Here is a 14,899-nt window from a genome sequence, read left to right on the forward strand (position 1 = left end):
TCTTACATTCACAAACATTTAGAAAAGGTCCTTTCTAAAACAATTGTCTACTACTGTTATCTGTGATTGCTCACTCTTAACCACTATGTAGAAGTGTAAAAACATATAAGCCACAGAAATTACAGATTTCACAGGGGGTTGAATACCAGTGCAGTTCATCCATATGTATAGCTGGACAGAGACTCCATAAAAAAGATTCATCCACTTATCATCAGAGATCCTTGTTCAATTAGATTTTTTTTGTTAATATGGGCTTTATACCAGGTCACCACATCTCTCATCTTAAGGATCACTGTCACCTACTGAAGGGCTGAGCCCCCTAAAGATGGATCCTAGAATTGGATTGGTGCCAAGTGTTATTTTTCACTGCCAGTGTTTAACTGTCACTGTTCTGGCTCCATACAGGACAAATAAACAAACTATGATTCAACATCTTTCTTGGATGTGAGTTTGGTTTTCAGACAACACTAAAGCCCGATTCGACAGGTAAGGGGAAGGTTAAGGGGAAGGTTAAGGGAAACTTAAGTTGCCTTAGAGATCCACTTACCCTGTTCACTACAGCACTTTACTGTTGCAAACGAGCGTTTCGCATCTTGTTAAAACCCTTAACGCTGTCTGGACCTGACGTTGTAGGTTGACCTGGTGTCTTTTTTGGGGGGGAAAAAAATCATTCATCATGAAATCATAAATAAATTAAAGGTTTCACAGATTTGACAGTGGGTTCCAAACAGCAATGAAAGATCCAGGAAACAGAGTGGGTTAGGTGGCTTTGTAATCTAACTTAAGCTTTCCTTAAGGGTCCCCTTACCTGTCGCACCAAGCAGCTGGTCGTTCTGAGGGGAGATCCCTCCTCACTGTGGCAGCCCGGTGAACCGACGCCTCCGCTACATTCACCGACCTCTCCCCCCTGTCTGTCAGCTGGAGGCTGAGTGGTCGCTCGGCGGGTATGAAGGGCAAACACAATCAGCAGGTTAAGACAGCGGCTTGGGAGCGGCTCGACATGTCGCGCTTCGAAGTGTCTCTCCAGCAGCTCAATGACCTGTTAACGGACGACAGCGGATTTTACAGCTGGCCGACAAAACACTTCCATGAGGTTTACCCGAGGATTTACGTCGGCAATGCGTGAGTGATTGTTGTGATCGTGTTGACAGTCTGAAATCCTCATTTTTCACCTAGGGATGTTAAAGTATGATTTACATTATACTGTCTTCTGTCTTATTAACAATTCCGCCTATAATTACTCTCTTAGAATCTGTTTTTGGATTGGTGGCCAATGCCATAAGGAGACGGATTAAAATCAGGGATTGTGGCTGGAATCATTTCCATTGCTGTTTAGACACACTGCGCCTGTTTGTTTTAAAGAATATGATATGAGCTCCAGAACAATCTCTGTCCTAGAAAATGAGCGCCATGGCTCACAGTAAGATTATTGCTGCTCTGCCATTATTAACCACTCATTCTTCATAGGGGGTATTTTGATTCGTGTTATATATGTTCATAATAGCAATTTATTTTCCTGTTTGAGAAAAAAGATCTGCCCACAGGCATGTAGTGAACTGAAGCTGGAGGTAGGAATAGAAGATCTGAAAATAGCCTTTGCTGAATAAGCCCCGTGCTGAATTAAAATATCCTGTGAGGCATGCTGTCAGTCTCGGCAGCTAACACTACTGACATCTTTGTGTCCTGGCAACTTTTGGGGGGAGTCAGTCTGAAAATAAACATATGTTCAGCCCACTGACACATCCATAACATACGTGCAGGCTACAGAATATCAACTGTTATTCAGTGCATTCAGGAAATATTCAGACTTCCTGCACTTTTTAAACTTGTATTATGTTGCAGCCTGATACTACAATTGTTTAAATTCATTTTTTGCTCTTTAATCTAGACTCAGTGCCACATAATGACAAAGTGAAAACAGAATTTTAGTCTTCAGCAGCAGGGACTGTGAGACTGATCAGGGTTGAGGGAAAGTTACAACAACCCTAAGCACAAGCCAAGACAACACCACACAGGAGTGGGTTAGGGACAACTCTGTTAATGTCCTAGTCCCCAGATTGTAATGATGCTATCATTAAACAGATAATCCTGCAATTTGTCATACATTGCATCACAAAAGTACATCATATCATATAACAAACACATGCTGTTAAAGGAGAAAATATTCAGTCTTTAATGAATTGCTGTTTGCAGAGCTTCACAAACCCTGAAGAAACCCTGTGTATGAAAGTATATATTGGTCACCAAAGTTAAACTGGAAGACAGAGGTACCAAAATAGCTGCATTCAAGCTGGAATATGCATTCGCAAAGAGAGCTTACCGCACAAAAAATAATTTTCTTCACACTGTATAAGCCCCTGATCATTTCTGTTGCTAAAAACACCCCTGTTGGGTGCTAAGAGTATTCTGAATTGGGAAGAGAGTATTTCAGGCCCTGTGATGGACTGGTGACCTGTCCAGGGTGTAACCTGGATGGATGGAGATCATGCTCACTAACAAGTGAGGTCAGATCTAAAAGTTTTACAAAGGAAACCCTTATTTTTTTTTATCAGTGATGTCATGTCAGTGAATTTCTGGTTAGAAAAACCTCCCTTGCCTCTCTGAAGGAGAGAACCTATAGAGAGGCAGTTGGAACAAACTCTGAAGCCTGCTGAAGAAATCATACACCCACACGTCATTCCCCCCATGTTTCTCTTCTGGTTCCTATGTGTAGTCTGAAAGCCTGGCAAACTTTCTGTGGAGGCATGATGCTGCATTCACTATTAGCACCAATGGGCATCTACTTGATTTGTAGCTCTACATGTCCAATGGCAGGAGGTGCTAAGTGTTACAGCAATACCAAGAGACTCACAGTGAGAAGCAGCACAACTGTCTTTAGCACAGTAGTGCCAAAACAGACACTTTCTCAAAGCTGGTGTCAGTAGTGTAATGTAATGTATAATATACTAGTAACATTTGAAATGTTTCCTCCATTAGAGTTTTGATATTTATATATAGAAAAAAGGATGGCCATGTGTGAACACTAATATATTTTCCTTTTAAATGCAGACAGACTTAAGAGGAAGATTTGTTCCCAAGTTTAGTTTACCCCCAAGGCCTGATTTAGGCCAGGGAGCCAACCGGCCCCGCCCACTCAGGGGGAGTGGGCGACTGCCAGAGAAGAAGTTGGCCAGCACCATCTGTGCCCTGGGCCTATGGACCACTTTAAACTTAAAGGGCTGGAGAGCAAGATACCAATGGGTGATCTGCACGTTGGCATTTTTCTAGGCCAGGCATTCTTCCGGTGCTGTACCTCAATTCTCGTTCTGAGAGTTTCCAGCTGAGGTACAGCACCAGGCGGTCAACCCCCCTGACCTGCTGGGACAACACAGCCCCCAGCCCCTTGTCTGAGGTGTCAGTCTGCAGGGTAAAAGGTAGAGAAAAATTAGGCGTGTGAAGCAACGGTTTCCCATGGAGAGCTTTCTTTAGTCTCTCAAACGATACCTGACACTGCTCTGTCCACTGGACCAGATCTGAGGCACCTTTGCAGGTGAGGTTGGTCAATGGGGCGGTTAGGTCTTCAAACCCTGGAACAAGCCACCGGTAGTAAACAGCCAATCCTTAAAACTGCCTCACCTCTTTTTTGGTCTTGGGCTAGGGACAGGATGCAACGGCTGCGGTCTTCTCTACTTGTGGCTGCACATGGCCGCATCCTAACTGGTACCCCAGATACTGTACCTCCCTCCATCCAACTGCACACTTCCGTGTGTTGGCGGTGAGCCCCACCTGCCTCAGCAATTCGAGCACCGCAGCCACCCTCAGTACATGCTCGGCCCAGGTGTCCCTGTGAATGATGATGTCATCCAGATATTCTGAATGCAGCTGCAGCACCCCATCCATAAGATGTTGGAATGTGGCGGAGGCACCGACCAACCCCAATGGAAGCATGACGAATTGGTACAGTCCGTACAGAGTGGAGAAGGTCTTTTTTTCCCATGGACTCTGGCGTTAAGGGAATCTGCCAGTAGCCCTTGGTTAAATCCAGTGTCATGATAAACTGAGCCATCCCTAGCTGATCTAGTCACACAAACTCACACAGCCTTTACTGTTCAATACTTTATTTTAGAGATCTTTTCCGTCGGACGTTCCCTGCTCTGCGGCAGTGTTCCTCACCTTCTCCTTCCAGGTTGTCTACCTGTCCTCGTAACTCCGCCTCCTATATATGTGTGCTGTCATGGAGTGAATCTTGATTTCCGGTTTGGACTTTTATTTTGGTATCTGAGTTCCTTTATATCCCCTGTGTTGATCATGGGTAGCTTTATGTTCGTTAGTATGATCAGTTCCAACTTTGTTTAATTATCCTTTGCTTTGTGTCTATTTATACCCCCTGAATTCCTTTGTTCCTTGTCGTTACATTTGCGTTATGTTCACTGTAGTCGTAAGGAAGAGAGCTTGCCTGTAACGCTGAGCGGTGGAGTTTTATGCATGTGCCTGAGCCTGGTGAGTCCAGGCTGATAATAAAGAGCTGTGTCCTGAACTTGGGTCCTCTCCTCTCCTTCTTCATCACATACACCCATATACCATAACAGCCGCTGCTCCACAGCTCCCCCCTTTATCCTCGCCACAATCATACCCCACCACCATAATTCATATTCAAAGTACGCTTCATCACTTCATTAAACCAGAAATAATGTCCTCCACAAAGGCAATCAATATTTACAATGAAACTGCATTTCTTTGTATGGATAATTTTTATTTAATTATAAACTGTGTAATGTGGGGCTATTAAATAAATGTTTTATATGTAATAGAATTAAAGGTACTATAATTGAATAAGTGGTCAGTAAACAAATACAACTGCTAAGGCAGAAAGCAGTCAGAAAGCACAGGCTGGAGGTGAGAAGGATACACAATGATCTGGCAACAGCCAGAAGTAATTGAGCAGGTATGTATACTGTGGGGTTAACAGGGAATGAGGGACAGGTGTGCAGAGTGAGATGGCTGGAAAAGGCAGGAAACTGTGAGGGCAGCTGGTAGAAAGGTGTGGAATGATTATCTGGATTGGAAATACAAAGGCTCTGGAGAGGTTGTGAGGCTGAATTGTAATTATAACAGTATGTGTATATAGTCTCCTGTGGTGTTGGAGAAGCTTTCTAAAAAATATACTCTTATGATGGATGGAAACTTTCAGCCAGTGCTGCGACTTTACAGTTTTCTTAAAAATGTCTCTTGTAAGTCCCCTAACTTTATGGATGTGCAATATTAAATCATCATGGTACAGCCATGTGAAATTAAATGCTGTGCACTGTCAATTTTAGATATTCCAGACCATTAAAATATTTTTTCTCTCAACATTGTCTTAAATATTCAGAAAAATTGTGATTTAACTTTATGTTATAATCACCCTTCACTTTTCGCCTCTAAAACCAATCTGTGAGCGACTAAATTAAACAGCTAAAATTCAATTATTCACTGAATTTAGCACTAAATCAGAAATTTCACAAAGATCTGTTAACAGACCCAAGCAGTAGTCAAGAGTTCTGTCCAAATGCAGATATACTGAAAGGTTGCTAATGAGTATTTGTTGTGCTTACCAACATAATGCAGGTTTGTGGCGACAAACGTGATGCGTCTGAAGCGTCTGGGTGTCACCCACATCCTGAATGCAGCTGAGGGAAACTCCTTCATGCATGTCAACACCAACGCTGAGTTCTACGCAGGCACAGGCATCACATATCATGGAATACCAGCCAGCGACACCGACCACTTCGATATCAGCGTTTACTTTGAAGAGGCAGCAGACTTTATCGAGAAGGCGCTGGCATACAAAAATGGAAAAGGTCAGAGGATAGCAGAGCTGATATGAAGTGAAGCTGAAATCCTGTGTGTTGGGTAGTGTGGGCTCTGAAAAAACACATTCATTCTCTGAGGTCTTATTTACTATTTAAAGTTTAAGCTTTAAAGCACGCTCAAAAAACATTTTCAAAAATAAAACTAATTTATGTGATGATGACATTACAAAAACCCCAAATGTATTAAGCCTTGTTATTATATCAAGATGTATTAAGACACAATGTGGAGGAAAGATACTGTACTGTAGCTGCACCTATGGTAAGTATACTGTAATGCTAAGTAGGTTTAGAATATGTTGCATGTCTGCACTCGACAAGTGACGTATACTCCAAAAAGTGGCTGTCCAGACCTAAAAATAAAGAGAATTTTGTATTTACTTTTGTCAGGTGAGCAGCTTGAATAAAAATAATAGCTATCACCTTTTAAGGTGATAAACAGTGAATGGTACCCTTTGTTTTATTCACCTTAGCTACAGCTGCCACTGTCAAGCACTATCTAGCAACTAGCTCTTAGACAGCAGGGAATTCAGCAGCAATATTAGCTACAGGTGGCACAAGATAACCAAAAATCAATTAATGTAGCTTTAAACTCAAAGGGTAATATACCAGCTTTGCCTGTTCTGATTTTATGGGAACTAAAACTTTTTATTTTCTCCTGCAGGGAGAGTGTATGTTCATTGCAGGGAAGGCTACAGCCGCTCACCAACATTAGTCATAGCCTACCTGATGCTTCGCCAAAACATGGATGTCCACACTGCTCTGGCCATGGTGCGGCAGAAAAGAGAAATTGGACCCAATGATGGCTTCCTGCGGCAGCTCTGTCTGCTAAACCAGAAGCTGGCTTCAGATGGAAAGCTCTGGGAAAAATGAAGTGCACAGACTGTAGCGCAGAACAAAAGTTTGCTAAAATGCACATCACTGCCGCAGATCTGTGAGGGAATGTTGTGGTAAACTGAAGCTGACGCAGTAACACATCTTACACTAAAACACGCAGATACAGTATTTTAATTCTTCAAGAGACACTGCTGATACCATTTGCTGATCATACAATGTAATGTGTAAATTCAGGTACACTGCATAAAACATGTATACATACAATACTATCACTTAGATTCTGAATATTTATCTTGGGTCAGGTCTAAGTGACACTGAATAATCAGATTGTCATGCTTTGTATAGTTCAGTGTGTTTTCCTGCTGCTCATGCTTCTAGAGAACAATATCTGAACATAACAGGGATGTTAATGTGCCTCATTGAGTGGTTAAAAAATATTGTAATCTGATGATGATCTGTGCTCTAATACTGCTACTATCTCGTCTCATTTAGCCCTCATTTTCCCCTCTTCTCCACTCTTCCTGTCTCCTGGCATTATGCCCTTTATCTTGACCTCACTTGTACCAACACTGCCAGACTCTGAGTACCAGCTGTGGCCACTAGAGATTTAAAGTAGACACTGTTTTTTTTTTCATTTTAAATCATATTTTCAAGTTAAAGTGTTATATTATATTGGTCTAATGTGTTTAGTATCTGTATGAAACCAGCATAATCATTGACCTATACTGACCTCAGTATATTTCATACTACCTATTTTATTCAATTTTAGCCCTAAGAGTGACCTATATTGCACTCATGTCTAGACAAATGCCTCAGAAGTGTGTCTTAGTCAAAAATATGTCTTGCGGTAATTGTTTTATAGGACTTTTACACAATTTTAAACTACAGTATAGGTTGATTTTAGTAAAACTGTTAATCTAGTCTGATATAAATGGACCAGCAAAGAAAATGTAAAAAAATGATATTTTAGGGAAAAAAATGCAGATTCACTTTCTTGACTAGAGACAATGTAATAACCAGCTAAATTAGCTTAGCATAGAGTTTTTACACTCCTGTTTTGTACAAACAAGGTCTAACATGCTTATTATTAAGCTTTAGACGCACTGTATTTGTAAATGTATTTTATTACGTGGCCAGACTAGCTGTTTCTCTCTTTTCCCTGTCATTATGCTAAGCTATGCTAATTATCAGAGTGGAGTTAATTATTTCATCTAACTCTTGGCAAGAAAATAAATAAGCATATTTCACCAATTAATTTCATCTTTGGAGCTTATGTGTCTCACATGTCGACACTAAGGCAGCATTTTATTACTTTTTACAAATGCCTTGTCAGGTTGTTGAGGGTGAATAACCTGAGGTCTTACATCAAACCATCTAGTGTAAGGAACCAAAAGTCTCTGATTGTAATTTAAACACTTCAAAATGTGAGGCAGACTTTCCAATAACTTAAATGTTATTGGAAAAACTTCTCAGTTGACACTTTTGCACATTAGTGTTTTTATCAGTATATATTTTTGCAAATTGTACAGGAGCATGCACTGTAATATACGTGAGTCAAATTGTTTACATTCCTTTAGCACAGCTCTGTATATCATTGAGTCATAGTGTACATTATATGTCACAATGTATGTTTCTGAGCCTGTGATGTGAATCATCATGTGCATTACTGAATAGGAGAATAACTGTCAGTAGGCTTTCCTGAGTCTTACAGATCATCACACTGCTTATATGAAGTGCACTTTATCTAATGACCCTGGTGATTTTTGTTGCTCTTTTTCATGCATTCAGTAATAAACTGTGACGTGACTGATTTTAATAAGTGTCTAAAACAATTACTGAGGTGTCATTTAGCATGAAATGAGTTCCAGGCAAACTAAGCATAATATTGACTGAAGGGAGTGTTTTATTGTCCTATATGACTTTACTGACATAACTGAATATTTAATGCTGACATTACCACATTACCAACCTTCCAACTGACTGTACAGCATATTTGTATTCTTACATACTAACAGTTTCCACTAGATGGCAGATTTGGACTATGGACAAAACCCCAAACATTCATTCTAGTTGTACAGTCTATCCCAAATATCAAAACAATCACATTTATATGCACCATGACATCCAGGAAGTCATCACGTTATTATTTTAATCTCATTTGCCATAAGTCATATTTGTCATAACCATTATTGTATATTAATTAAAAAAACAACAATCATAACCATCATACTGGATGTAGATGACATTGTTATCAAGATGGCAGTCTAACCATGATGTAATGTCCCCAGGAAGTAGAAAGGTCGGTCCATCCATCCATCCATCCATCCATCCATCCATCCATCCATCCATCATCTACCCTAGATACAGTGGGTACGGAAAGTATTCAGGCCCCTTTAAATTTTTCACTCGTTGTGTCATTGCAGCCATTTGCCAAAATCAAAAAAGTTCATTTTATTTCTCATTAATGTACACTCAGCACCCCATCTTGACAGAAAAAAACAGAAATGTAGAAATTTTTGCAAATTTATTAAATAAGAAAAACTGAAATATCACATGGTCGTAAGTATTCAGACCCTGTGCTCAGTATTGAGTAGAAGCACCCTTTTGCGTTAGTACAGCCATAAGTCTTCTTGGGAATGATGCAACAAGTTTTTCACACCTGGATTTGGGGATCCTCTGCCATTCTTCCTTGCAGATCCTCTCCAGTTCTGTCAGGTTGGATGGTGAACGTTGGTGGACAGCCATTTTCAGGTCTCTCCAGAGATGCTCAATTGGGTTTAGGTCAGGGCTCTGGCTGGGCCAGTCAAGAACGGTCACAGAGTTGTTCCGAAGCCACTCCTTTGTTATTTTAGCTGTGTGCTTAGGGTCATTGTCCTGTTGAAAGATGAACCTTTGGCTCAGTCTGAGGTCCTGAGCACTCTGGAAGAGGTTTTCTTCCAGGATATCTCTGTACTTGGCCACATTCATCTTTCCTTCAATTGCAACCAGTCGTCCTGCCCCTGCAGCTGAAAAACACCCCCACAACATGATGCTCCCATCACCATATTTCACTGTTGGGATTGTATTGGGCAGGTGACGAGCAGTGCCTGGTTTTCTCCACACATACCGCTTAGAATTAACGCCAAAAAGTTCAATCTTGGTCTCATCAGACCAGAGAATCTTATTTCTCATGGTCTGGGAGTCCTTCATGTGTTTTTTGGCAAACTCTATGCGGGCTTTCATGTGTCTTGCACTGAGGAGAGGCTTCCGTTGCGCCACTCTGCCATAAAGCCCCGACTGGTGGAGGGCTGCAGTGATAGTTGACTTTGTGGAACTTTCTCCCATCTCCCTACTGCATCTCTGGGGCTCAGCCACAGTGATCTTTGGGTTCTTCTTTACCTCTCTCACCAAGGCTCTTCTCCCACGATTGCTCAGTTTGGCTGGACGGCCAGGTCTAGGAAGAGTTCTGGTCCTCCCAAACTTTTTCCATTTGAGGATTATGGAGGCCACTGTGCTCTTAGGAACCTTGAGGGCTGCAGAAATTCTTTTGTAACCTTGGCCAGATCAGTGCCTTGCCATAATTGTGTCTCTGAGCTCCTTGGGCAGTTCCTTCGACCTCATGATTCTCATTTGCTCTGACATGCACTGTGAGCTGTAAGGTCTTATATAGACAGGTGTGTGCCTTTCCTAATCAAGTCCAATCAGTTTAATTAAACACAGCTGAACTCCAATGAAGGAGCAGAACCATCTCAAGGAGGATCAGAAGAAATGCACAGCATGTGAGTTAAATATGAGTGTCACTGCAAAGGGTCTCAATACTTACGACCATGTGATATTTCAGTTTTTCTTTTTTAATAAATTTGCAAAAATTTCTACATTTCTGTTTTTTTCTGTCAAGATGGGGTGCTGAGTGTACATTAATGACAAATAAAATGAACTTTTTTGATTTTGGCAAATGGCTGCAATGACACAAAGAGTGAAAAATTTAAAGGGGTCTGAATACTTTCCGTACCCACTGTAGATCTCTCTGAATTCACATCAGTAGTTGCTTCATCTAAATCATCAACGTGTCTCTTAGACCCCGTCCTGACTAGACTGCTTAAGGGCACCCTGCCATTAGTTAGCTCACCTTTATTAGACTTCGTAAATTTATCTCCAGAACAGGCTATATGTACCATATGCCTTTATGACTGCAGTAATCAAACCTTTACTCAAAAAGCCTAGTATTGATCCAGGAGTCTTGGCTAATTATGGACCAATATCCAACCTACCATTTATTTCTAAAATCCTTGAAAAAGCTGTTGCTAAGCAGCTATCAGACCACTTACACAGGAATGAACTATTTGAAGATTTTCAATCAGGATTTAGAGCACATCATAGTACAGAAACAGCACTATTAAAAGTCACCAATGATCTTCTCTTAGCCTCAGATAATGGACTTGTTTCTATAATTGTCCTCCTAGACCGTAGTGCTGCATTTGACACTACTGTCCACAGCATCTTATTACAGAGACTGGAGCATGTGACTACTATCAGAGGAACAGCATTAAAATGGTTCCAGTCCTATTTATCGGACAGATTCCAGTTTGTTCATGTCCATGATGAACCTTCCACATGCACAAAAGTTAGTTATGGAGTTCCACAAGGCTCTGTGCTAGGACCGATTCTGTTCACCCTGTACATGCTTCCTTTAGGCAGTGCTATTAGGAAGCACTCTATTAATTACCACTGCTATGCAGATGACACTCAGTTGTATCTAACTATTAAACCTGTTAACACAAACCAGTTAACCAGACTTCAAGCGTGTCTAATTGACATAAAGGCCTGGATGACCAGTAAACAGAAGTTATTGTATTTGGGCCTAAAAACTTCAGAAATAGCTTTTCTAAAATTATCGCTACTTTAGATACGATCATGCAACATTGCCAAAATTAGGAACATTCTGTCTCAAAATGATGCAGAAAAACTAGTCCATGCATTTGTTACCTCAACGCTATATTGCCGTAACTCATTACTATCTGGGTGTCCCAGTATTTCCATAAAAAGCCTCTAGTTAATCTAGAATGCTGCAGCCAGAGTCCTGACAGGAACTAGCAAGAGAGATCATATTTCTCCTATATTAGCTTCTCTTCATAGGCTTCCTGTAAAATACAGAATAGAATTTAAAATCCTTCTCCACACATACAAATCCCTTCAGGATCAACCGCCTTCATACCTTAAAGACCTCATAGTACCATATTATCCCAATAGAGCACTTCACTCTCAGAGTGCAGGTCTACTTGTGGTTCCAGAGTTTCCAAAAGTAGAATGGGAGGCAGAGCCTTTAGCTATCAAGCTCCTCTCCTGTGGAACCAGCTCCCATGTGGCTGAAAGGAAGGGACCACAACGGGGACGGCTTTGTCGGCACACTGAGGTTCTGGAACCTGCTTCTTCGGATGCCGGCGATGTCGTTTTCGTCAAGGCTGCAGGACAGGGCTCCGGTGAGGAAACAGTATTGGGCTCTGGCTGCAGGACCGGGGATGCGGCAACCTTTCTCTGACCGCACCGCTGGTGGTGGCAACGCTGCAATCCAAGTGCTCAGGCTGAGGGAGTGAGGACTTGGGCTGAGGGAGTGAGGACTCGGGCTGAGGGAGACAGGAATGAGGACTTGGGCTGAGGGAGAGAGATCTCGGGCTGAGGGGAAGAAACCTCACGCTGAGGGAGAGGATACTCAGGCTGAGGGAGAGGATACTCAGGTTGAGGGAGAGGATACTCAGGCTGAGGGAGTGAGGACCCTGACTGAAAAAGAGTAAACTCAGGCTGAGCGACAGAAAACTCAGACTGAGGGTGTCGCCAGCGTCATTGAGCCGCAGGTGTGCCACCAGCAGCGACGGGAGCGAAGTCCCATGGAGCCAGGGGCTGAGCCTTCAACTCTTGCCAGATGCGCTTCTCCCGGCGTCAGTGATCGAGGATCTGGGGTAGAAGCCCAGGAAGCTGGTGGTGAGGCTGGAAAAGCCAGCGGGGAAGCCTGAAAAATAGCGAGAGCACACAGCCCCCAGGCTATGCCGATGGAAAACCACTGGTGCTGACACTCCTCCATCACCAAGCAAACAATGGCCACGAGGGATAACATTTGGTCAGCCTTCTGTTTTGTCACCTAGCCGGGTGCAGGAAGCTCCTTGTTAACACAGAGCAAAATTCTAATATCAACGTGTATCCCTGGGCGTCTTGGATGATATCAGCCAGGGTTTTCAGGAAACCAGAGATCAGTAGGTCCTCTGGGGTCGAGTCTGCTGGGTCCTTATCAGGCAGAAGCATTCTGCTATGTGACAGTGGTGTGCTGGAGAGAGAAGTGAAAGAGAGGCGTAGAACCCAAATGCAGGACAAGAAGCAAGGCTTTATTCCTCCTGGGAACACCAGGGCTCAGGAAAAATACAAATAAATATAGTTTATTATTCACAACAACAGAGAACCAATACTCACAATAACCATTAACAATACTTCCACAACACACAACGGGAAGCAGTGCACATATGGGGAGAAGGAACAAAAGGGTAATTGAACCCTGGTGAAACTAATAAGGGTTAACCAACGCAAAGCTTCCGGGGACCAGTGCAGGGAAAAAGGAAGTCAATATAACCTAAAGGTTCCTGACAGGAAGTCCCAAGAGGGAATCATGACACATACGTCCTTGATGTTTTCTCCTCTCCTTGACATTTTCTCCATGTTTTTGCCCTCTTATGAATTTTTTAAAATGCTTTTCTCTATCTCTCTTTCTTTCTTCATCTCTGTCCTGCTCTGATACATAAAGGTGATGCAAGGACATGTCTGTCAGGAGAGGAGGGTAACTCCCTTACATAACCAGTCTGCACGAATGAACCTATGAGGGAGGGGAAGCCATGTTTTTTAAGTGTATGTGTGCATGTTTTGTGGGAATGGGTGGTGAAGTGTAAGTGAACCATATAGGTATACCATATTTGCAACAGTTTATTTTTAACTATCCATTTTAAACAATCCCACCCAGTGGCGTCATTAGGCATAATCATTCGGGGCTTTAGCCCTGAATATTTTGGGCTCAGCCTCCGAACATATTTGGTCCTATCAAAGGTTCACACTAACACTAAGTTAACTCTAAGGTCACGGACTGGTTTTGGAGCGAAGCAGAATTAATTACAGCGTCGGAGAGAACGGCAGTAATTTAGCAAAGTACATGAAGGATGAAGCAGGAAGAAGTTGCTCATTGCAGTCAATTGGTACTCAATTGTAATGGAGAATGACCAACAGCGATTGGCGAGTCGAGTAGAGTAGAGTAGAGCCGTGTAATGCTAAAACTGTATAATGGAAACGTGGCATAAGTCTTACCAGTAAAACCATTTCCCTCCCATTGCAAATTATTGTGTGGCCACAGAAGGATGAACAGACAATTATTTCTTATACAAAAAATATGAAAAGTTAGGCACCTTGGAAAGAGGGAAGCTGTATGTATTGACTGTGTCTACTTGAAGTTTACTACTCACACAGGCATGCACATACAAATACCCTTTGCTCCAGCTGGCTCAGCTGAATGCTGCTGCCTATTGCAAGCCCTTTTAGCATTATATAGATGGACAGGATTCACATTTATCTGTATGTATTCATGGCTAGTCAAAATTGCAATTTCAAATATCTGCAATTACATTTTGACTATAGCAAGAATTGTTTATTGACTTGAATGGGGGACAAAATTGGACATATCTACAACAGAATTATGACTATCCACAATGTGACTTTCAGATACCTATAATTTCATTTTGACTAGTCAAAAGCTGAATTACAGATATCTTTAGTGGACTCCTTTTTAGATATTCAAGATAACATCACAGGCACTAGTGTGTCTGTTTAGCCTTTGTGACATTTTAACTAGTCAAAACTCACATTTAAGTCTACAATGCATTTTTGACTTGTCAGAATTCACACTTAAGATATCTACAATGGAACTGTGACTGCTAATATATTAGCAGTATATTTTTTTTATATCAAAAAACATATTTAAGATATCTCTTAAATGTGTAAAATTACAGATATGTTTAATTGAACTTATGATTAGTCTGGATTTAGTCTGGGGTTAAAATAAAAGTGTGATTATTTAGCATTTCAACTGTTTTACTTCAGAAAGTGTCAGTCCCATGTGATGGCATCTTCATTTTTTCCACAAACCCCAGTATATGTGGCAAGCATGTGTGTGAAACAGAACATAGGTTTTTCTTAAAAGCTGCTGAATTCTGAGAATTATAAGC

At 41.6% G+C, this 14,899-nt stretch overlaps 1 protein-coding gene across 1 annotated transcript; it reads left to right on the top strand.

Annotated features, from left to right (window-relative positions):
• The first annotated feature begins 715 nt into the window (after nt 1-715).
• Nucleotides 716-8,423, top strand: LOC113140875 (dual specificity protein phosphatase 3-like). The gene is made up of 3 exons (XM_026324956.2): nt 716-1,122; nt 5,587-5,819; nt 6,493-8,423. The coding sequence occupies exons 1-3, from the start codon at nt 947-949 to the stop codon at nt 6,699-6,701; spliced, it is 618 nt and encodes a 205-aa protein (XP_026180741.1). The 5' UTR covers nt 716-946; the 3' UTR covers nt 6,702-8,423.
• Nucleotides 8,424-14,899: the final 6,476 nt, after the last annotated feature.

Source organism: Mastacembelus armatus, chromosome 8 (assembly GCF_900324485.2).
Source record: "Mastacembelus armatus chromosome 8, fMasArm1.2, whole genome shotgun sequence".
NCBI classification, from domain to species: domain Eukaryota; kingdom Metazoa; phylum Chordata; class Actinopteri; order Synbranchiformes; family Mastacembelidae; genus Mastacembelus; species Mastacembelus armatus.